The sequence below is a fragment of the Oxyura jamaicensis genome, chromosome 3 (assembly GCF_011077185.1).
Source record: "Oxyura jamaicensis isolate SHBP4307 breed ruddy duck chromosome 3, BPBGC_Ojam_1.0, whole genome shotgun sequence".
NCBI classification, from domain to species: Eukaryota; Metazoa; Chordata; class Aves; order Anseriformes; family Anatidae; genus Oxyura; species Oxyura jamaicensis.
The window spans coordinates 60,612,374-60,636,540 of NC_048895.1; the positions used below are offsets into that span (position 1 = coordinate 60,612,374).

At 41.5% G+C, this 24,167-nt stretch overlaps 1 protein-coding gene across 6 annotated transcripts; it reads right to left on the reverse strand.

Moving 5' to 3' along the window:
- Nucleotides 1-404: 404 nt before the first annotated feature.
- On the reverse strand, nucleotides 405-22,258 carry LOC118165212. Of its 6 annotated transcripts, XM_035323159.1 has the most exons (7): nucleotides 22,126-22,258; nucleotides 20,991-21,191; nucleotides 20,474-20,695; nucleotides 9,702-9,802; nucleotides 7,097-7,203; nucleotides 3,648-3,685; nucleotides 405-2,454 (listed from the first exon to the last, which is right to left on the reverse strand). In XM_035323159.1, exons 2-7 carry the CDS (start codon nucleotides 21,127-21,129, stop codon nucleotides 2,258-2,260), a joined length of 804 nt encoding a protein of 267 aa, XP_035179050.1. In that variant the 5' UTR covers nucleotides 21,130-21,191; nucleotides 22,126-22,258; the 3' UTR covers nucleotides 405-2,257. The 6 variants fall into 6 exon arrangements, 2 of the variants coding, with proteins under 2 accessions (XP_035179050.1, XP_035179051.1); XR_004749914.1 differs by having other exon boundaries at nucleotides 405-3,685; nucleotides 20,532-20,695; nucleotides 20,967-21,191; XR_004749913.1 differs by having other exon boundaries at nucleotides 405-3,685; nucleotides 8,832-9,802; nucleotides 20,532-20,695; nucleotides 20,967-21,191.
- Nucleotides 22,259-24,167: the final 1,909 nt, after the last annotated feature.

Sequence of the window (24,167 nt, forward strand, 5' to 3'; positions counted from 1 at the left end):
CCCAAACACCCACAGAAATGTGAGGCATGTGTTCCATGCTTGAAAGTACAGTAAGGTCTGATTATCAGTCTGCCTTTATTCTGAGTAAAAACATATTAATGTCAGCATCAAGTCAGTTGAACAACTTGCAAAAGTTTTCCAGGAAGCATCTTTCTTCTCATGAAGAGCCCTAAGGCTTTTGCTACAACTCCAGGAACTCTACCAGACACAAAACTGCATATGACTACAAGCATGCCCTGTATTACTCAGTTACAGTCCATGAACTGTCACTTTTATAATTGTAAAGCAATTGCAATAACCCGAGTTGCTTAGAAAAAAAATTGTGTTGGAAAATGTTTCTTTTGCTTTTTCCCCCATCCAGCTAACTCTCCAGTGTTAGAGTCATACGAAAGTCCTGCAGATGATAAAGGCAAGCCTTCCAGTATATGGAATGAGTCTCTGCTCTGATACACCAAGATTATCAGCAAGGTGATCCAGCTTTGCACTCAATTTTTAAAACAGACCTCTGGTGTTTGTTTCTTCTTCCAATTAAACTCTTACACTGGGAAAACAAGGTGACCCACCTTCTTCTCCCCTTCTTGCTGCAGTAAGATAAAGGAAGATGGCAATAGGTTTCAGAGCAAAATGAAGTGGAGAAGAGAAGCCCATTCTCCTGACCCATAACAAGCAGCATCTAGCCAGCACTGCCTCTGCAGATCTTTTCTTCAGGTGACTCAGTCTCCCACATTGCCTGTGATCCTGGAAAAAGGGCTCACGCCAACTAACCGTCCAGATAATGCTGCAAATTCCAGGCTAATCAGGGAAATTGCCTATTCACTTGAACAACAGCCACAGGCCTGGGATACGCCAGCCTTCAACTGCAGTCATGCCTTGGCTCATTAGTCCTATGTGCCCCTGAAACTCAACTGTCAAAGGGGTGTTGAGCGCACAAAGCACTGGGCAGCATCTGAATTAAATTCCTGCGCGGAACCAAAAATAGAACACTTTGAGCCCCTTCTCTGTTGTGAAGGAAAAATGCCTGGACAAAAAAAAAATGCTTTTCTTGGTATTATTTAATGTGTTTTTCTGTCTAAAAAGCTAAAGATTTTTGGCCTCAAGGGGTGCTAGCCTGTTACCTTAGAGACTGTTTCTTTTAGAGGCAGTGGAGTGGCAGAGGGCATGCCTTTGCTGCTTACCTTGGCAACCATGAATTGCTAAACGCTATTCCCATGAATGCAAGCCTTTCACTGCCATTAGCACTTGCCCACAGGTATAAACATTCCTTCATGAAAAGGTCCAGGGGAATGCACACTACGTCGATAAAAATCAAGACGACAAACAAAAGCATATTATATAACGGAGCAGTTATATAAAATTAGATTTTAAAACAAGACGTGTCTTTAATGACATTGATCCTGGACGCGGTCAAATTTCCTGTTCCATTTATATTCCCTACAGCCATACCAAGCGGTGGCAGCAGGGAAGGGAGGAAAGCAAGAAAGCTCGACAGGATATTCTTGTTTCTGTAATTGCAAAATGGAAGACCACTGCTTCTGTACTCAGAATAAACGTGCTGGACGACATCACAGGAATAGCACAACTCCAGCGGTCTCACTGCCTGGCACTCGGGCAGATGGACACAGGAGGAAAGCAGAGATCCTTGGGGCCGTGCAGTGTCACCAGCTCCCCCTGCTCACAGGGATTCTTTATGGTCTAGCTGGGCAAACACTACAGGCAAAATTCTCAACGTGTTTACCTGTATAAAGCCCTTGTGCTGCAAAAACAAGAGATTTGTTGTATTCTTCCAGTAAATGAAGTTGTTGAGCATGGAGGAATTAAGTTCTAAACTTATTTTCCCCCCTCCTCCTCCCCCCAGGCTCCATTTTGTAAACTGATGATTTTTAAAGAACAGCATTTCCATGCCATTATCAAGTCAATTCATTTTCTCAGGTATCATCTGATAGTACTTCCAATAGAAAAATGATTCATCTGGTTTTGTTAGATTGTATTGAAGCATATTTTAGAAGGAGAAATCTCTTGGGAAAACACCACTATGAGACTTTTCTCTAAATGCTGGTCAGCAGGGAGCCAGAAACCAACTAATGGCTCTCATGGGCCGAAAAGTCCAGAGCTCAGCAAAGCATGAGGACATTATGGTCTTGATATGACTACACAAGAGTACCTTTGTGCAATGATATTGTGGTATTGTCCTCAGGCGGGCTCAACCAGCCTGGAAAAGGCTCATCCCACCTTGGGAAAATTCATATGGATGCAGTGCTTAGCACTGCCCAGGGAAGACTCCATGCCTTGCATCACACATGTGCCAGGACAGCCAGCAGTCAAATGGGCTCCTGAAAGCTGACCCTGATGCAAGGGCAGAAGGAGCAGGCTCTGGATAGATGCTACAGAGCAGTGCAGCCTTGAAAAGCTTCAGCATTGCTGCTAAACCAACAGTGATCAATGCAGTGGTCAAACTTACGGGAAAATAATGTGAGGCTTGCCTGAAAACAAAATAAAAATAACAACAAGATAGAAAACAACCAAAAAAAATGTTCACCGATCCAATTCCAGCATGCAGATTTTAAAGCCAGATTTTAAAGAAGAGCTTTGGAAGGACTGGCCAGCTATCCGCAGAGCTTCTGCCCCAACATGTCCCCTTGCCCTCTTACCTCCTGACATAGCTGCCACACCTGCCATGAAGTGCTTTCAACCAGCACCCTGTGAGCACCAGCCAATGACCCAGTCTCCTCTCCCACTGCAGGGGCACAAGCTCAATGCTGCCAACCAGTTAGTGCTGGGCTTCTGCTGGTTTCACTGGGGAACAGCTCTCCTCTGTGTGCTAGTAACACTGTTGATCATAATGTCACTTGTAGCCTTGTAGGAACGGGATCTTTACAAATGTACTTCGTGTGCTTCTGTTTTCCCACCATTTTTTCTGCTACTTTATTAAACAAGCTTTTATTACAATTTCGTTAGGGCCAGAAAAGATTGGATTTTCAGTCAAATCAGCAGAACAAACATTGCTGGTGCATCGTTAAGAGAATGAGGAACCACTTGCTTCATCCTTTTACAAGAAGAGTAAATTTTTCAGAAATGCTGATATGGAAATATGTGGAACAGAAATGCCCAAAGCCAGAGAAATGATGCTGTAAGAGGAAACAGGTCTGGTGTTGCCCTGCTGGCCCCGAAGCTGATGGGTGTCATAGCAGACAGCAGTGCTCTCAGGACCTGGCTGAGCCTCAGTCTCTGCATTGTCGTCCCATCTGAGCATCGCAGCAGGGGCAGAGCTCTTGTCTGGCTGCTGCCCCCAGGTCTGCTGCACCAGGCGTGCCTGTGGGTTGGATCTGCTGTTGGGTCTCAGGGACATTCAGGGGTGTTGTCAGGGTCCAAAAACCACACCCTAAAGAGGTTTCTTGTGAAAATGAAACCTGGAAAATTTGAAGAGCACAGGACTTACTCCTGCTTGAATTCAAGTCATCCAAGAGATTACTTGTATCCATCTGTATGCACATAAATCTAACCAACACAGGCCATGCCAGACAGGAAGAAATAGGCACCAACAAGGACAAAATAGTACCTAACTTTTGGTCCCCAACATAGTGAATGTCCTCAGCAGCAGTAAATGCAAAAAACAGAAAGCTATTCATGGACTTCCGGACTGAAATTACCTTTCTTCACAAAACAAATTGTGTTGCTTTCCAGGTGCCTGTCAAGTGAGAGACAATGGTAGTTAAAGGACATTTCTACAATCCACAAATCCCAACTGAGGAAACTTGAAAAGACATTTAATTTATGGGACATGAAGAAACTGTGAAGCAATGTAGTTGTGAAATCCATTAGTGCATATGGCTTTCAAGAAAATACTGAAAAATTTGGGATGCACAGAACAAGCTTAGCAACTTTACAAACTCAGAATATTTGCTATGTAAAGGGTATGGCATATTTCAAGAAAACAATACCCCAAAATATATATATTTCCTTGTTTTTCCTGCACTAACTACACGACATTTTTCCAAGCACCTGAATTTTAGTTCAAAGCAGCAGAAAAGAAAACGTGTAAATTGAATAGATTAAACAAAAAAGTCAGCAGCATTTCTGAATTAAATATACACTTAAGAAAAATGTTCTGTCTCATAGTTGTGTCCAAAAAACATTCTTTGGGTTGTTTATTGAAGCCCTTAGTGTATGCACCGAGAAGGCCAATGTGAGCCCTGGCATCTCCTTCAGGAAAGAGAAAAAGAAGAGAAAGAAATGAAAACAATCAGGAGTATCTGTAAGCAGCCACCATCTGGCCACTGAGCTTGTAGCACTCAGACTTTAATATTTAGAGAGTATACAATTTTTTAGTCAAAACCATCAGAATTCTGTTCCTTTTGAAAATTTTGAAGGGCTCAGACTTGGGATCCCTTCCTTCCTTTTCCCCGTGGAACCCTCACCTTCCTCCCTTGCCTGATTCCTTTTTGAAAGCACAAGCTGATGGTTGCTGCTGTTTCTTTCCTGGCATGGAGGAGCAGCAAATGTTTACGTCAATGAAACATAAATCTGGGCACGTAACACCATCAGGTATCAAACAAAATGAGCCAGATACTAAACAAACCTGGGGACTGGTAGTGGAATAAGGACAAGATCAAAGGCTGCAGTTATCCTATCTTTTCAACAAGCTTTTCAACTGCTTCCCAGTCGTGCCATTGCAGCTCTACTGAGTGATGAGAGCAAGAAATTTCCACTACAGGAAACACAGAGAGTAAGGTCAGATACTTCATTATTCTAGTTTTCCATCATCCACATCAGGTTATATTTAGATTTGTTTAGCTGAATTTCCTGACTGGACTGTAAATTCTTGACATAATCATCTACAACTCACAGAATAAGATGGTCATGACTTGCCTTGCCAAGCCTTGCCTTTCCTCGCCTTGCCATGCCTTCCTTTCCTCCCCATAAAGTTCTCCCCCTTCCCCAAAAGAGGAATTTGGTGTGGTTTGGTACCAGCCATGACATTTTGGATTTCAGTGGATGGCTTTCCTCAGCTCTGTAGCCTGTTGGCAGGTGGTCCTAAAGGCAGCTCAGCCCCAGCCTTGACCCAAAAACATCCACAGGATCACCAGGTCTGGTGTCCCTGGCTGTGACATACAGTGTTAGCCTACAGGGTATAATAGTCTGGGTGGGTGAAATCAAATAAATAGGTATAATTTTAGGAGCAGCAAGCACTGGTGGTTTTGGTTCTTTAAGCTGAACACATTCGTGTTAAAGGCCAAGTATTGCCAGTAAAAGGACTATGCAAATTAAGGGATATTTTTTTCCTCTAGCATGGTAAAATTAAAGAAAAGCTACAATTAGCATTCTAACACTAGCTTCACCAGTCCCAGTTCTGCCATTACAAATGTGCTGAAATGGGGGGGGGGGGGGCACACGGACACGGGACACGACACGACACCTCTTATTTCTGGCAGAGAGCTGTGAAATACTGTGATTATCAGGGAGCAGCCACAAAGTTCCCTGGAATTAGCTACTGGTCATGCACCTCTAGCTAATCATGTTTCAGCCACTATGAACAGCTCGTACCCACTGTGAATACACCAGGGGAGCAGCCCTCATCTCCCCCTGCCCAGATTTTTTGGCTGGCTGGACGTTCCTGATTATTTTCTTCCTTTGCTCACAGTAAACCTCCTCTAATTCACCCACCAACATAACATGTCAGCTTCCATTGTAAACCGGTGGTCACAGTTGAAGGTATCAGTGCAGATGGCTCACAGTGATCCTCTTATACTGCTGTTCCAAAGTCACCATCAAACATTCCTCATCTGAAAGTAACCGTAGCTAATTGTGCTGCTGATTTATGTCAGAAGTTATTGTGTTACCTAGTCATGGTTAAAAACACATCTTACTCTGAGAGTTTTGGACTAACACGAATTCTTGATGCTAAGTACCACAAGAATATGCTACTAATTTTAGCTCATCCGGTAGCTTACTTTAATCACTGCTACTATAGTGAAGTCGCTGCTGGGATGTTGGACCACAAATATTTAACAGCACTCTATCATGCTATGCAAAGGTGTAGGGCACAAATTGAGGAAGAATACCATATCCAATTGAAGTGGCAGAGGAATGCAGTAGACAGAATGTAATTACTTGTATGAAAATTTGCCTAGAAAACTGAAGCTAGCACTTCCACTCCTTTAAAAAATATATATATTTTTAGACTTCAATAATTAGTCTAGGTTTCTTTTCTAGGTGCACATTGTATGGTTAGAAAGTAGGCAGGCAAGTTAGTGTGAAAACAGTAAAAATAAAAAAGCAACAGAATGAAAGTTTTTTGAATTTCTATTACATTCAAGCTGATATTAAAAAATTAAAAATGCCATGACTGTCTAAGAAAAACAAAATGGAAATCAAGGGAAAATAAGGTTTCTTTTGAGATTTACACATTTCTGAACTTCCAGAATCCAGAGTCAGAAGGCAGAAAGAACCTGAGATGCTTCTGACCCAGGGAATGCTAGACTCCATATGGACCCCTTTTCTCCATAGGATTGAAGACCTGTGGCTAGGCTTTCATGTGGAAGCAGTTTGCCAGTTCATTGGTGTTTTGATGAGAGCATTCAAATGTTTAAGCAATACACTGGGATCTTTTGGATGCCCTTAAGTCCTAGGAGGAAAGCCTTGAGTCTATACTCATTAGAAACAGCAAAGTCTAGTTCCAGAAAGATTCAGAGGCAACACTTTAGGGATGCCCGGTGTTGAGGAAGCCAGCATCCAGCCCTGTGATGCTGTGCTGTTACATACCAGGCACTGCGCAGGGCATGCCTACAGGGAACCACATCCATTCTCTGCGCTGCCGAGACCAACACCAAGCAGCAAGCCTCTCCAGCTTGCATACAAGGAAACTCTGAGGGCATGCATAAATTTTAACTCTATCCTCGGTGGCCCAAGTTTTGCATTCAGAATTATTGTAATGTACCTTCCTGTCCTCAAACCAAAGTCCCAGTCTGTAGGAAAACAGCCTAAATTACAACAGAGAGCACAGATTCCTGGCCATGCTTTGCAAAATTTATGACAGGACAGTCTCCAGTGGCATGGTGAACATTTGCACTTAGGTTGGAAGTAGCTGATTACTACCCACCATGGTCCTTCAAAAGTGGGAGAAATGGGCTCTGCCCTTCCCTGTTTCTTTGGAAAGTTCCCAAACAGCAGGTTACAGGCACTTGTCCTCCCATCCACTTGGACACCCTGTGTAACAGAAGGATAGATTCTCTCAAAGTGACAATTTGTACTTTATGTATAGAGTATGAAGAGGGGCAGCCCTCCAAGCTCACCATAATCCCTTGGGCTCTGGAAGCAGCACAGCTAAAAAAGCCAGCTGGCTTAAGCATAGCACCATGCAGAGGCAGCAACCCTTCTTTTACCCAGAGGCTAACTTGGGTGTGCAAGGCATGTATACACACTGTAGCCACAAGACAGCAGGAATATTTGGTTTCAATCACTGCTCTAGTTGTCAGTTTGCTATGCTCTCAGATGTTCCACAGGTGTTAAAATGGGGTGTTTTGTATCTATATAGGCTGAAGACAAATTTATTACCCATTTGAACACCGTGGTATACACCTGCAGCAAGAAAGAAAACTAGAGACTGAGTAGATGAGCCTCAAATATGAAAATCACTTTGATGACATATCATATTTTAGGCCTGCTTCCCTTCAGTGTTCAATAAAATCAGCCTTAACAGAGACACTTAAAAGCACTAAGCATTTAGAGGCATCAAAGACCCCTTTTATTCCAGGAAATTGAGAGAAACTTTCCATGCGCACACACACACTCGTGCACTCACAAAACCTCCTCGAGAATAACTTTAATAGAACCAGCACTATCGCTCAGCTCAGATTGGCCAGAACCACTTCATTTTGATTGAAGAGAGGAAAAACAACAACAGTAAAGCTCAGACCACTGGGTTCCAAAAATTGGGCCAAGTTCTTAAAATAGAAACACTTTCTTATGGAAAGAAATACAGAAAAAAAAAAAAAAAAAAAGAAAGAAAGAAAAAAAAGAAATAAAAAAAAAAAAGAAAGAAAGAAAGAAAGAAAGAAAAAAGAAACCACCAGCCTCCAGAAGATCTGAACTGTTCCCAAAATTGTCTGAATTTGGTGCCAAGCACACAGGGCAGCCTAATGCTTCAGAAGTCTCTCGTGCCAGCACTGGATCTCTGCAGGAACTAGTGACTGGATGTCCAAGACTGGGAAGTGACTGTGGAAAACAAAACAAAACAAAACAAAAAAAACTTTTCTAATGGACAAGCTGTTCAACCATTTTAACTGTTGCTAGAATGCTTGTCTTCAGGCAACAAGATGTAAAATCTTCCCTTGGCAGACTCAGCCCAGCTGCTCAGACTTGAAGCCTGGCACGGTGCTGCAGGCACAGCCTCCAGCAGCCGCCTCCCCACAACACAAAGAGGAAGGCAGCAGGTTTTCTGCTCACAAGGACACAGTTCAGCTCCTCTGGAGAGGCTGGCGTCTTGTGCAGCCTCTGCCCACATGCAGGGGGCAGCTTGTTAGGGTGGCACTGAGCCCAGCTGGGTGCACAGCAACCCAACAGCTTCCACCCCAGTGCTGAGCAGGGAACAGCAGCTGCACAGACAGCACACATAGGGGATGTGACAGTGCTTTCACCTGGATGTAACCGCATGTTTTCTTTCTACCTCTGAAAACAATTTGGATTGCTTTTCATTGAAATATCTTTCTCCTAGACACCCCAGTTTATTATGGATGGATTCCAGCACTTACTTACTTGGATTCCAGTCCTGAGCACAACTCTTTGCTGCTGAAAAGAAACTTCTTGTGACAATGCAGCAGGCAAACAAAGGATACCTTAAAGTGTGAAGTTTTCTTTCCACTCGCACAAACACAGCAGAAGTGGCAGGTCAAGCAGCCCCATGAGTGTATGCTCAGTACGTGCCATGCATTTCCTCCCCGATGGAAGGGGAGCGGTTCAAAGGAAGCAGAGCAAAGTTCCAACAGCCTGGGCGGGCTCCGACTCTAATTTCTGTTTTGAAACCTTGCCTGCATTTCTCAGGGTATCACTGATTGAGAACGTATCTGCTTTCTCACAACAAACTACTGACGATTATTTGTACTGCAGCAGGGCCTGAAATCGACAGTCATGGGCTGAGGTCTTGTTCTGTTCAGTGCTGTACAAACTTAGACATGTTTCTGCAGGGCTGAAAAGGCATGGAGATGTGCTTTCAGTGAAATTTTAAGTATTTCAAGAGGAAAGACTGTTTTCTGTTTTCCTGCCTGCACTGTTCAGAATGCACAAAACACAGAAAACAACGTTAAGAAAGTAAGTAACAAAGCAGCTTATGTTTATCCTGAGACTCTCTATTATCTTACTAAGAACCAGGCAGAAATACAGCTCCTTATGATTTTGCTTTCATGTTTTGCCCAATCTCAGGATACAGGGTACTAAAAGAACATATCCCCAGAATACCAGAACAACTGCATTCTGTACATTTTAATGGCAAGAAATGCAGGCTTTTAATATCCAGGCAGGAAGACAGCATTCAGGATTTACACAAATCACTGGAGAGCTTCATGCTAAAATACCTGAAATGTCACTAACGATCTCCAGCAAATGAGTTCTGGAGGGTTTCCAAACCTTTCTAGACCTATGGCCTAGCAGACATTTGTCCCAAACACTAGAAGATGCGGCCTGCAAAGACCGTAGGAGGGCAATTCTACCTTCTCTTTCTGTAATCCATACCAGCCTCTGGTACTTTTGTGAGGCATTTCATGTGTTGTCCAATGCAGTCTCAGTGTTTCTGAGTGGTCATTTGCCTTTTCTATTAAAAAAAAAAAAAAAAAAAAAAAAAGTTTAAAAATCTTAGTAATACAATGTTATTTAAACTTTAACAGTTTTACTGATGCTAAGCAAGCTCCATTGTAACTCTAGCAGTTTCCATATAAACACCATATCCCATTCTAACTTCTGTTTCCTGAAAACTTTTGCTAGGACAGCAGGGTAAGCTATTTTCTTACTCTCAACACAGCTGAAGCTTGTAGAAGGAACGTGAAGGGCCAGGACTTTTTAGGAAGAAAGATCACTTTTTTTCTTTTAAAAAGAGCTTTTAAGAAGCCAGATCCCAGCTGATATTTTTATGCCAAATAAAAAAAAAAAAAAAAAAGATAAATAATAAGAGAGAAACAGAAGTGCTATTTTGGGTCACATGAGTATCATATTCTGGACAATCCTTTTATTAGCAGGCAGATAGCCCTTTCCTGCCTCTTCTTTTAGTATTTTCAGACTTCAGCCTCATACATTTCCACCACTGCTGTGAACGGGACATTTATAAACTTCCTGTCACTAGAAATTATAGGTAAATCTGAACTTGAACTTAGCTAGAAGCACATCACAAAGCGCAAAGCAGCAACTCACATCCTTGTTTAAATACATGTTTTCAAAGAGAAGGTCAATATTTTTTGTATTATATTTATCTTCTTTCTAAATGCCTGACCCAAATAAGTAATCAAAGAGAATGAAGGCCTAAAGCCATCAGTTCAAATTTCATCATGTGATTCTATCCTGGTGCGTAAGAAAACAGTCCATTAACTTAACAAGCAAAGTGTGCATTGGAAATATTATTCTAAGCATTTAATGGAGTTACATAACTCTTGTGTGTTTGCTACGGATAGTAAAAATAGCTGAGAAACATTTTTTGTATAAAATGCCCCTTTTATTTTAAAAATAAAAGTTGCTTACAGTTTTCTCAGACAATTGTATCAAAATTTTTCAGATAAGTATTATCAAAGCTCTTCATCTTACATATTTAATAAAAATAGTTATTAAAAATAGACTCTTTTACACATGGCAAAATAAAAATTGAATGTTTTTTGGAAAGTTTTGCTTTCCAGACAGCTATCACAAACACCTTAACTTCAGAGTAGAATGTGGTAAAATTTGATTATTAAAGAGTCTTAATGATTCAGGCATTTTCTCCCCCATCTTTGTAAGTTTAAGCACATACATAAGTTTTAAAGCTTTCATATGATCTGGACCAATAAGAGAAGCCCCTTGAAACTAAGACTATGTCTGTACTAGGCACAGCTCCAACGCCAATGCCAACCGAGAGAGCGAAGGAGCGTTTTTAATTACAGCTCTACTCTATGCATTTATGATTACTTAAGTGCACTTGACCCCACCAGTTGTCTAATCCTCCCTTTTAACTTCTCCACGGTCTATTAAACATCCCCATTTATAAGACTCTCTGCTGGAATCAAACACTTGCTGGTTGCAACGTCTGTCTTTCCTACTTACAATGTTCTGACAGCCCTTAACATATTCCAGTCCAGATTTGACCTCTCAACGGTATGCATCTAAATTGAGTCGATCTCACTGACAAAGATCAAGCTGCTACTTAAAGTGTCTCGTGGCTGGATTTTCCAGCAGACCTACGACTCCAAGCTGAAGGAGACATGAAAGGCTGCATGCAGCTGCAAGCGGTATTAGGAGGTAGGAGAACAGTGCAAGCCTCACATGATCTGAACAGCAAGTGCTACGGGGAAAAAGGAAGGGAAATGGGCTACAGACTCTTGGCCCAAACGTAAGCCCATGCCTAGAATGCATGATGGTGACACTCACCCATGCATGATGGATACTCACCCATGCACTACTCATGCATGATGATGATACTATCCATACTAGATAAACAGGCTCTCTGAGTAGAAATTAAAGATTTTATGCCATTTCCCTTCTGCTGGATTCATTTGTACTAATGGCTTAGAACTTTTTGAAAATACCATGAGGGAAAGCAACTTCCCTACAAATCCAGGAGGTTCATCAGTGCAGCATGCAGTATAGGTCCTCTGTATGGGGAAAAGATTTGCTGCTCTCAAGCACATAGAGTAATTTATGAAAGTTGTCCTGAAGGTGATTGCCCGCTGACATTAAAAAGAATAAAGAATGTAATTCCTACCCTTTTCCACTCAAAAGTCACAAACAATGTAGACAAAACCACAGCTTGCGTGGTGAGATGAAGAAGCTAGGCAAGCAGCTGTAACATTTACAGTTATATCTGTGTTTTTGTTATTTACTTACATTTCATTTTCCTTTGAAGTAATAGCCTTTTCTTTTCAGACAATTTTTGCTGCTGATGTCCTTAATAAACTTTAGTTGTATTCTAGCAGGAAGAAAGGAGAAAGTTCTTGATTTCATTTTCTTCAAAAGCCTGTTTTGCCATCAATATATTGGAAAGCAACCAATAACTATCTTCCTGAAGGGCCTACAGAAAAAGAATTAGTACAAGAGTATTTGAAATTATTCTTGCAACATCTATGTAAAAGAAAATCATGTGCTTGCCTGGCAAGCTCTTTTGGTTTAATGCAGCAAGAATGTGCATCTTGAAAAAGACAATCTATTTCCCAGATAATTTTTTTTGGAATTTTTTTCCATGTTTCTAGAAATGAATCTGTGCAGTTTATGTTCTGGTTACCTGCATGAGGGAATACCGATCCAGAAAAAATCTTCATCATTTTCAATGGTTTAGAAAAGTTAATGCCTGTCTCTCACAACTCTATTAACTTTCCTTATTCCTCTCATTTTTCTGGCCATTGTTTCTATACTCAGTGACTCTAATCTCACAGAATGTAAGCTTGCCATTCCTCGATTTCTTTATTTACATCCAGTTCCTGAAGAAATACATGGAGCTGTCATTTAAAACCTTTATGTAGTGAGTCCAAGCATCAAGGAAAACAAAACCAGAGGCTTGATAAGATCTCACTGGGTGACTGAGATTTGGGACAACTAAGGCTTTCTCAGGTCCAAATGCTAAAAAAGATACCTCTTATTGTTCTGGTAATGGAAGGGAGAAATCGTTAGGTGGTGACTCATATCTAATCCAAGCAGTGATAAGCAATAATGGAATTAAATTTAGGTTTTCAAAACCTAAATTTAGTTCAATCAGTTCAACAAAACAAACCAAAACAATGACTTTAGATTTTGTTTTACAAAGCAAGTACAAAACTAAGAAATAACTAAGATCCAAACTATCCTGGGGTGTATAGAATAATTGTTCTGTGGTTTATCCTAGTGTGGTGCTTTTACCGTGCTGGGCAGCTGAACACCACAACCGGCCTCTTACTCCCCCTCCTCAAATGAGGAGGGGAAGAAGTAAAGGAAAGAACAACTCACGGGTTGAGATAAGGATAAATTAATTAAAGAGGAAAAAAATATTAAGGAAATATTATTATTAATTAAACAATTCAGCTAAAGGGGTAAAAGGGAAAGGGGAGGAGGGAGGGGGGAAAGGGAATAACAAAACAAAACAAGTGCAGAGGAAAGAAATTACTCTCTGCTTCCTACAAATGAGCGATGCTTGACCACATCCTTGAAGCAGGGCCTCAGTGCATGTAGCCAGTGTTCGGGAGGAGGACATTTTCACAATGAGAGCCCACCCCTCCCCTCTTCTTCCATTTTCCACCTTTTATTGTTGAGTGTGACATCATATGGTATGGAATATCCCTTCGGGTGGTTTAGGTCAGCTGCCCTGCTGATGTTTCTTTCCCACTTTTTTTGCCCACCCCCTAGGAGGGTTGGAGAGAGTCCTGATGCTGTGCCAGCACTTCTCAGCAGCAGACACAACACCGGTGTGATACCACTGCTGTTCTAGCTACAAGTGCAGAGCGCAGCACTGTATGGGCTGCTGCAGGGAAAGTTAACATCCCAGCCAGACCCAGTACACCTAGCAGTAAGAAGAACACTACCTCATTTCCAGAAATACAGATATATACGTATATACAGCAGTCACTGAAATAACATATCCCCTACGGATGTTTTCTTCACATGTAACACAAGGGGCTGAAGAGTTTTAATTATCCTCTCCCGGTGCTCTCCTCCCTGCCAGGATACAAAAACCTGTGGCACTTCAATTCCATTGTGCAGCTAAGCATTTTCAGTACACATTTGCTTACCTTGGGGTAACAAAATCAATTTGCTAATTTGGTTGTTAATTCGGGAAGGGAGGAATGTTGTTTCAAGGTTTTCCAAGGCTTCTGTATAATTCTCTGTCCCTTAAATATGTCTGATTTTCTTCCAAACATACTGTAGGTTTTGGAATTTGTAGTACAGATGACAAATTATTAAATACCCTTCAAAAGGTATTTAAACTGAAGTACCTGGCTAGTACTTGGCAATCACTACTTACTGAATAAACCTTCTTGCTAAATCCTGTGTTGCACCAGGTGTCCATCAGTCACTGAGCTGAAGGAAATTGAGGTTATTCCTAGGATTTCCACTAAAGATGTGTGTAGACTTAAAACTTCAGCACATATTAGATATGCAGTTCTATTGTTTCTGAACTCTACATTTGAACAATACTATTGTCTTCCTGTCTGCTTTAAAATGACACAAGGTGTCTGCATAATGACATTTTCCCCTTTCAACAGTATAAATGGTGATGTCATCTCTCTGCAAGCACACACATAAATCTGCAGGAATTACATATTATGAAACATTTGAGGCAAGACATCCAGTATCTCTAGTATGAGACTCTTATGTTGTAGAAATAAAATGCAGGAAAGGATTAACAGTATCTAAGTTACTTAATAGCTCAGAAATGTAGGCAGAGATGATCTACCATACAGATTTCTTTGCACTCAGTATGACTAAATCTTTGACTAATTTAAACATTTTAAAAGCATTTCATGTGTATCTCATAATTCCAGGAACACAGCAAGCATGTTGCTGCATTGCCATTTGGATGTTTTAAGTGGTAAGTACTGGACTCCATGTAAGCATCTGCTTCCATTACAGTTGGCTTGGTTCCCAAGAAGCAAAAACCTCTGCTTTTAAAAACTTCCTCTATTTTCTTTTGAATTCTTTTAATAAAACTTATGGAATATATTTCATTTGCATAGAATTACCACATCCATTTTACTCTGACTTCATCCTGGGAGCATCATCTTTCAGTATGCAAAAGCAAAATAATTCTATTTTACACTATTAAACTCAAAGTAAACTGTCAATACACCAGTCAGTCTCTGACCTGACTTTCTTCAGTCAGAACCAGGACCAAAATACTGTGCGACTCAACAACTGAGATTATCTTCAGCAATTTCATTCTTGGCTGGACTTGTAGATAAGACAGAAATAATAATTAATACACCATAGTACATCATAACAGCTGCTTTAGCATTTTTTACAGTTACAACCAATGAGAGCGGAGTTTTCTGACTTGAACTTTGACTGAGCTAGTCTTCTCCCATCTTAAGACTGAAGAACCTTCAAGAACCTGTGGGCCAGATCCTTTGCTGCTATGATTCTTCATAGTGCCTCCTTCCTTTTAGTTCTCACTTTTAGTACTGAAGTGTTCATTGAAAGTTAGACCCTTTCCGCTCTTCTCAGTATATCAGCACTTAAGTAGCTGATTGCACTGGAAAAAAAATGGGAATTGCCTAGAACAGTGCAAAACATGCTATCTTTTACTTAGATAATGACTATACATATCTGTTCCTTGAAAAAAATATATATATTCCAAATTTTCTAGATTATTTGGCCAGTTAAATTTGCTGCCACTGAATTCTCTAATGATATTATTTGCCTGGGATTTTTCTTCTTCCAGCCATTTTATTCTTTTTCAAGGACTCATGCTGCTTTGTTCATTTGATGTTCTCCTTCAAGGAACTCAGTTTCACACAGCTGCAGAAATACAAAACAAGACAAAAAAAAAAAAAAAAAAAAAAAAGTTATCTTGGTTCTTTCATACTTTTTTTTTTCTGCTCTCCTTGTTATGTCATGGACCCAAGGAAGCCCTTTTGCTTCCAACAGAGCCTCTCCTTGTCTCTAAATATCTTCTTCCTTTTGGGACAATATTCCCCTTTGAGTCTCCTATCTATCCACTTGGCACTGAGATCGACACAGACAAGTTCCCTTCTGCACATGTATGATGTATCTCATACTCCAGCACCAGTCCTCCTCCGTTTCAGTGCTACTTCTTCACGCAAAACAGCTCAGTTTAACTGGCTGGTATGCACAGAAAACTGTCGGATATATTATCTTCTTTCAGCAAGGCATCAAGGTGTGGTTTTAGCATAACAGGCACAGTAAAATTATCAGTCCTTCAGTATTCACAGGAACATTCTTGCATTGTGTAAATGGGTTTTATATGTATTCCCTGATTTCTTTTCTCCATAGGTCTCAAGTTTAAGATTTAGCTTAAATACATTAGATCAAATTAATGAGCACTTTCTTTGCTACTATGTGTCTCAGTTACCCTCAAAAAAAAAAAAAAAAAAAAAAAAAGGCACCGTGTTTTCTGCAGACATAAGAAAGTAATTTGACCTAGGTGATTCATTGTTTATTCCTGCCCAGATTTAGTGCTCACTATGAAAGAATAAAGATCTTTCTTTCAAATGCCCAGCAAAACAGCAGTAGCTGTTTTCACAGACTGTTTTGTGGTCATAAAGAATTGTTGATACAGGAATGGAACTGTCAAGACTCAGTTTCTTTTTTCACATGCACAAATGTTCAGCATGTTCAAAACACACCATCTGAATACAGAACATTATTTAAAATGAAGCACTTGCGGGAAGCAGCTCAACTGACTGGGTGTGCAGAAGCATAGCTTAGAAGAAGAATCCTGTTTTAATGAAGGTTGTCTCTAACTTTCCCAGGTATTGCTAAGGCATTCATCACTGCAGCCTGCAAGGCCAGAGCAGAACATGAATACAACATGATCCTACTGCATTTACAAATCCCACGTACTACCCTGACTTTTAGTGCTGGTTCCACTGGGTCATGATGCTTTTTGTTAATCCTGCACATGTCAAAGCCTATAACTGACTTCAGAAGTGGGCCCAACTGGGACAGCTTCTCATGGGGGACCTTGCAATGCAAGACAAAAACAGTTTGTACAGCAAAAGAAGTTTCTCACTGCATGCAGGCTTGTTAGGTGAGGAGTTCTTGTATGGTGGGATACTGACCCATGCATAAAGCAGTCTGGTTCTTAATATCCGGACTAAAGCATAGAGAACAGTACAAACCATGGTATTTAAGAGTAAATTGCAATTTTTAGTCATGTTGTTGCTTTATTCTCTAAAATGCCACATGTGGTGGCTGAACCATCCAACATCTGGATTGTGAATATGACACTGCCAAAGCTGTACTCGGTGGCTGCCAAATGGCTGAGCCCATGTGTGGCTTCACAGCTTGATATTCAGAGAGCTCAGCTATGATTCAAATTCTGAAAAATCATCATGTCTAAGGTTGCAGCATGATTCAGCAGTTTGGAGGAGAGCCTTCTCAAGAGGAAAGAAAAAAACAACAGCAACAACACACACACACACACACACACAAAAAAAAAAAAAAAAAAAAAAAAAAAAAGGCAAAACACCACAGCTGACCATATATGGCATAAAATTTTTAACAAAGAATTAAATGTCTTAAACACCTTTGCTTCAGAGCAGAGCTCCATAACTTGACTGGTTGGTACAAAATATGGCTAGTCACAAGCACCGGGAACTAAATTCTACTCCCCTAACAATGGTGCAAGCTAATTTCAATGTTACACAGCCTGTTTAAATATGAATACACAGAAGCTACTCAACACCTCTCTTGCTGGCACTGTTTGAGGTAAGTCTGAAATCATTAACCAGGTAGAGAGCACACTTCTTTATGAAAGAAAGCCTCCGGTGGTATTCCAGGAATGCTGCTAGAGAGGTGAACTCAGTCCCTACCACAAAAAGATACTTGATTTATAAATGAATTAATGCTTGTGAACTGACAAGGAACAAAAAAGGGGGTCCTGCACAAACACACACACACACAGAATGCACTGGAAAGCCCAGTGTTGTGCTAATTACTCCGTGTGCTCCAGGGATGTTTACACATACATAAAAGGTGAAAAAAGCTTGTGAAAATGGGGTGCCTACTGTCCTGGGACATGGAAGAGTTCAGCTGCTCATTCACATTGCAAAGCCTATTCCTCCAACTTGGCTCCTTGCCTTCTTAAAGCTGAAAATAGCTAAACTGTGTGATTTCCTTCGTGCACCGATGGATCAGGCGGGCCAGCTCTGCCTCCAGCCATGAGAACGCTCCGACTTCCCGCTGTGCTTCTGAACGCTGCCTGGCCAGGCAGGTCACACACCGTCCATCCATCTGTACCGCACTCATTCTTCTGCTGATGATGCCTACATTTCCCTTACCAAGCAGAGTGGCTTAACAAATATTCTTTACTCCTTACAAAATACATGCTCGGTCATTTGGGAAATAATAATAAAATTAAAAAAAAAAAAAAAAAGTGGCATAAATGCTGCTCCAGTTCAGGCTGAACAATTTCTTCAGCACTACAAAATGTTGCTTTAGGAAAGCTTCCTTTTAATATAGTACATGAGATAAATTGAGCCTTTTTTTCTCATTCCCTTCTCTTTACCAGTAATTGAATGAAGCGGAGATTGTGAGGTAAAATCAAGCACATCTGGGTCAATTAGCATGGAAAGTCAATTCTTTAAAACCTGATGGATGCCTCTGGGAATCGTGCACTTCACAGCACGAATCTCAGTGCAGTGCTGCTCTCTCAGCAACTCAACTCAATTAAGCCATTACGTGGTTCTTTAAATCGGGGGATCTGGAGGAATTGGTTAATTGTCTGCTTGTCATGGTTCCTCCTCAGGGAGCATGTAAACGTCTTCTGTTTCTCCTATAGATGTGCAGTGCACATAAGAACAATCCATTTTAGCTGACTTATTCAAAGCTTATTTCTCCCGTGGGAAAATTAATCTTCCTCCTCAAATACTGCCCTGAAGAACAAAGCTGTCCAGTGGAAACAAACCATCCCATCAATACGGAATAGGTTTTCATTGATTACAGTAAGGTTTATATTTCTTTTTCCTTGCAAGTCTCAAGTATTTCTCCCTGCTTTCACTTGATCATAACTTTCATAACCAACCTTCTCAGGCTTGTGGTAGGTTTTTGCCATTCTCTGCAGCCACAAAAAGCTCTGCAACACACATGGACTTACCTAATGCACTATAAGTCACCCACTGCCTTTACAGTCAGCAGAGCCTGAACAAGCTGTCTAAGCATATATGAAACTCTACGCTCAGTGGGCAGAGCTGACCATCTCTGGAGGACAACTCATCCTGTGACCAGATAGGTGGACAGAATGGCACACTGGGGAATGCTCATCTGCCTCCACCGAGAGCTGCTCTGCATCAGCTGAACCAAGGGGTCCTCTAAAAGGATTGTGAACAACCAGCCTACGGCAGACATCCCACCTCCAGACTGCAAAAATAGTGAGATTAATCCCACCTGCCTCTCCCCACCACCATCACTGTGACAACCAACCAGTAAAGACAGACTGCTGCTCCTGCCTCACACCACATCAGTGAGCTTCTTTTCACGTGCACACAGGCAGCTGCCTTTGCTCTTCTTTTGCTTCATGTTTCAGACTGATGAACACCCAAAATCTCCAGCTGGCCTCAGTGGGAGACAGTTGCTGGGTGCTCAGGGTTGTGGAAAACAAATCACCCCATTTAGCCCCTAAATATGGATTTAGAAGGCTAACTTTAGATTCAGACTTTTTTTTAACTTGGCACGGTACTAAAATCCATCCATGAGGCAAGTTAATTTTTTACCATCAAAGAGAAGTAAAACAACTTCTCCAAGGTCATACAGTAGGATGACTAGGATTAGTATGCCACAAATTTTGTGTGCTATAACCAGAAAATTATTCTGCTTCCTAAATGTGACATAATTGGGACATAGTCTGATAAATGGAGACTGAGTAAGCCACACTAAATCTACTGATGTGTTCTGTAATGTCTGGATGCGTCCCCAACCCTAGCTATGAAAGGAAATGTAATTATGGTAATGGGAAAGTGCAGTCCGCCCATCATTTGGGTTACCACACACATACGTAACTGATTTCAAATATAGAACTTCAGTAACATCTCTTATACTCTTATCACCTTTAGATAGCTTTTTCCTTCAGTTATAAGCTTGACGTCTTTTCCTCTGACAGGAGAAACACTATTCTGGTGCATGTGCTAATGCACCAGCCAGGGGCTGTCATGCCATTCAGAGGAGGTGGAAGGGCTGCTCTACTCATGAGAGCTGCCGTTGGGGCAGGCACCCTCACTTGCCCACGTAGGTCTAACCAGAGTATTTGTTTGGGCGCAATGGTGGGGATGAAGGAGGGAATCTAAGTCTGAGAAAGAAAGTTCAAGAAGGAGAGGAAGATCAGGAAGCCAGAAAATCTTATAAAGCACCCTTGTATTTTGGAGCCTAGGCCAATTTTAAAAATGAGGCATATGGCTCTTGCTGCAGTCTCAGCCATGAATGCAGGGCACTGTAGAGATTCACAAGCCTTATTCAGACAGCCTCACTTGGCTCTGGGCAAACAGAACAGCACAGCACACACAGTGCGGGCTAACTCACACAGCTTCTGAGATGGCAGCTTAAACCAGTCAGCTCCTCAGGTGTAAAAGGGTAAATTTACACTGGCATCCTCAGAACATATCACTCACTTGGCTTGCATCATCTGGAGGACTTCTTGTCTTCAGAAGTTGTGCAATATGTACGTGTAACTTAAAAACTTGAGCTGCCGCCCCAGAGTACGTGCGAGGGTTCCTGACGACAAACCTTCTGGCTCTCCTGACTGTCTGCACTCCAGTGACACAATGCCAGACTATTTTCCTCCTGCGGTGGACTGGCAGGCAACCATTTTTATGCACTTCAGCTTGCCCTGGTTATAGAAAAGAGAGGAAATATTTTATTAACTTTCACCTCCCAAACCAGAGTGTGCTAGATAGCCAGACTTCTAGTTTCACCAAGTTTTTGTGGGTAAAAGAGAAGTGGCTTTTTGCCGGATGTTTGCAGAGGAGTTAGAGGTATCTGAACTTTAAAATGTTATTATCTTTAGGCTGTCATGCCCTGATGTTTATCATGCACTAGAAGAGTATAAACAGAGGCAGCACAGGCAGCAGTGAATAGCATTAGAGAAAGGGAACTGTGACCTGCATATCGCCACAAAAAGCCACCTTCTTGTAAGTGCCTTGTTCTTACGCTGAGCAACGGCATGTAGCAGCAAAGTAATCCCAGCCATGCCAGGGCAGCCAGCCCGGCGTGCTGGTAGCAGCTCTTCCAGCATCCAAATGCAGATGCCAACCAGAGTTTCATGTCCAAAGGGGTTCTCTTTTCATCTTCCACCCTGACCCAAAATCACACGGTACTTCTGTTCTCTCTGAAAATAACATTAGTGCTCAGGTACATGCACCTGGACCAATTGCCAAACTATTGTTGATTCAAGACACTTTATATCCTTTCTTGAAAACAAAGAAGCAAACAAACATCACCACACAGTATTACTTCTGCTTTCTGCCTTTCTTATGGCTTGGAATTCATCAAGATTGTGCCTCATCAATCATGTCTGGAAGAAGAAAAATGGGGAAAGACTAGCACGGTCACAGAAAATTCAATATAACCAAGTCAGCAGTGGCTTGAAGGCTTTTGGATGCCTTGCAATTCACACACAAGTAGTTCCCACAGTCCAACTTCTAACAAAAAGATATTTGCACCCCAAAGTTAGTGCAGGTAGAGGTCAGTAACAGCTGAAAGAGGCCAGTAACGACCAAATTGCTTCCTGACCATAAGATGCAGTAACCCCTACAGTTAAATATACCTTATCTGCAGGTGGGGATGGGACAGATCATTGCATATCCAGTGCATGCCACATAGCCAATGCAAGACTACCTTGCATGTCCTGTACTGTAGCCTTCCATCCCAGGTGCACAGTGCTGCCACCATGTTTGTTCTGGGGCCACTCTGATGCAAGGGGCTACATGAAATGTTGCACACACTGAATAAAGACAGGCCTTCTTCCACAGCTGTCAGTAGCACCTTTGAAAAGCTGTATATTCCCCTTAAAAATAAATAAATAAATAGAATAGAATATTAGTAATAAAAAAGGAACCATTTGCAATGAATAAGAACTTCCTTTTCTTGCCTTTCTTCAAAAACAGCTCTGGCACCCTCCACGCCCCAGAGCAGCACAAAAACCGTTATGCTCGTATTGGCATTGCAAACACCTACGCACAGAGGAACACACATACACATACCTACACAGACCCAAAGCCCTCTCCCCAGGAATGTGGCCATCTCTTTTCAGGTACATACCAGCAGGAATGCATACACTGAAGAAACAGAGGAGGAAAAGAGTTGTTTTTTTTTTTTTTTTTTTTTTTTTTTCACATGGTCGTTTTTACTCTGCTTGCAGCAGTCCCCTCCTTTTACAGACTCAGGCAGGGCTGAATTTGGCAGAGCCAAAGGCAGTGGAGGCATGATGCAGATGAGACCACACCTTCCAAGCACCCTCCAATCACACAGAAAGAGAGCAGATGTCAACAAACCCACACCTCTGTGGCACCAGCCCCCTCTTCTTACGTGAGGCAGTTTCCACTAAATAAGACCGCTCCCGCAGATGGCCGGCCTGTTTTCACTTGTGAGAGGTGAGCAAGCAAGGCCAACACTTTCCATAAACTCTGAAGCAAGGCTGAGAGGACTGTACGCAACTTTTCCTCTTCTCCTGCTCAGAGAAAAGCTAGCTCCTTCCTTGGGAAGCACTTTCGTTCTCTGTGTGGGGTATCACGAGCCAGTACAAATCTTCCCTCAGTCTTCCCTTCAGGTAGTGAACAAATTGTTTGCCTACAGAATATGGATACACAATCAAAGACGTGACTTCTACCTCACACTGACAAGCCTACTTAACCTCTCCACCAACATTAGATGGGTGCCTTCTTTGCCACTCAGCAGAATTCAGATGAGATCCTCTTGCATTTTCTCTTACATCCTTCTCTACACATTCACATCAAAACATCTCCAAAGCTGATTTTGAGAATTTCCAGCCCAGATCAAATGCAAGAGGCTTGTCCTAAAAGGTAAAGAACTGAACTGCAGCCAGGCTTCAGTATAACTTTTTCCAGATGTCAGAGCACACTCAAACTACCTCTAACATCAGTTCTGTTTTGGGACAACATGCAACATAAGCATCAGTAAAACCTTACTGTCACGGGACAGTAATTTAACTCCTTGGAAATGCTTAAGATGTCTGGGTTAAGAAGGCAAACAACTTGAAGGCATCCTGAGAGGAAAACCACAGTTCTGATGTACACTTCTCACAGCAAGGAAGTCCTGTAGAAACGAAAGAGGCAGACTCCAGCTTCCTAGAACAAGATATATGAGACATCATGAAAGTGTTTGCAATGGCACACACTCTAGCCAAAAAAGAAAGTGGTTTTTAATAAAATTGGAAAAGGGTGTATTGCATTCCCACAGAAATGGTAGACACACAGATGTTGTCCAAGTTTAGAGAAGAAAAAAAAAAAAAAAAAAAACAAACAAAAAAAAAACTATCCATATTTTTGATGTTTGCACCAAAGGAAAAAACTCCTGCTTTGAACATTTGATGGAAGAGTATTAAAAGAAATCATTATTATTATCGTGGCTCCCACCAGCAATACAAGAGGCCAGGATCTGTCAACATTTTCCTTATAAATCCATCCTTCAGTAGAATCTAAATTGGCCTGAAATAGCTAGCTGGAACCAAAATCTGATTTGTGAGATCTCTGGAAACAAAACTCCATCTGGCTGTTTACAAAATTCTAGTCTGAAGAAAATGCGAAAGACCGTGAGAGCGGAAGAGGGGTAATTTTTAGTGGCTAAAGCTATCGCGTTTGTATTGCTTCACAGTGCTAATCAGTGACCAGCAACCAAAAAGAAAGTTTGGAATTAGTGCTGATGAGCATCCCAAAGCCAGCATGCACGTTCAGCTATCTCCAACATTTTCTTCTGAAACAGGCAGCCGCCACATAAAACAGCCTGTCTCATGATATATCTGGAGCTCACATTTCCTATGACATCCTGGACAAAACTCATCAAGGACCACAGCAGGAAAAGCAAGATTCCCAGACATTCCTGATTTTCAGCAAAGAACCATTTCATGCCTAGGCTTTAAGCTGTCTAAACCAATATTATTATACTCATTTATTGAGCCAGTTCATTAGGCTTCAAGGGTAGCACTCAAACCAAAGGATAGATGCCATTTTCCTTTCTGAGCCAGCCTCCAAAAAGTACCTAACCCAAATCTGTCCAGTTCAATAGAAGACAGAGAAATACAGTTTCATTGCAAAGCAGATTTGGTAGATTTTTCATTTTATTGA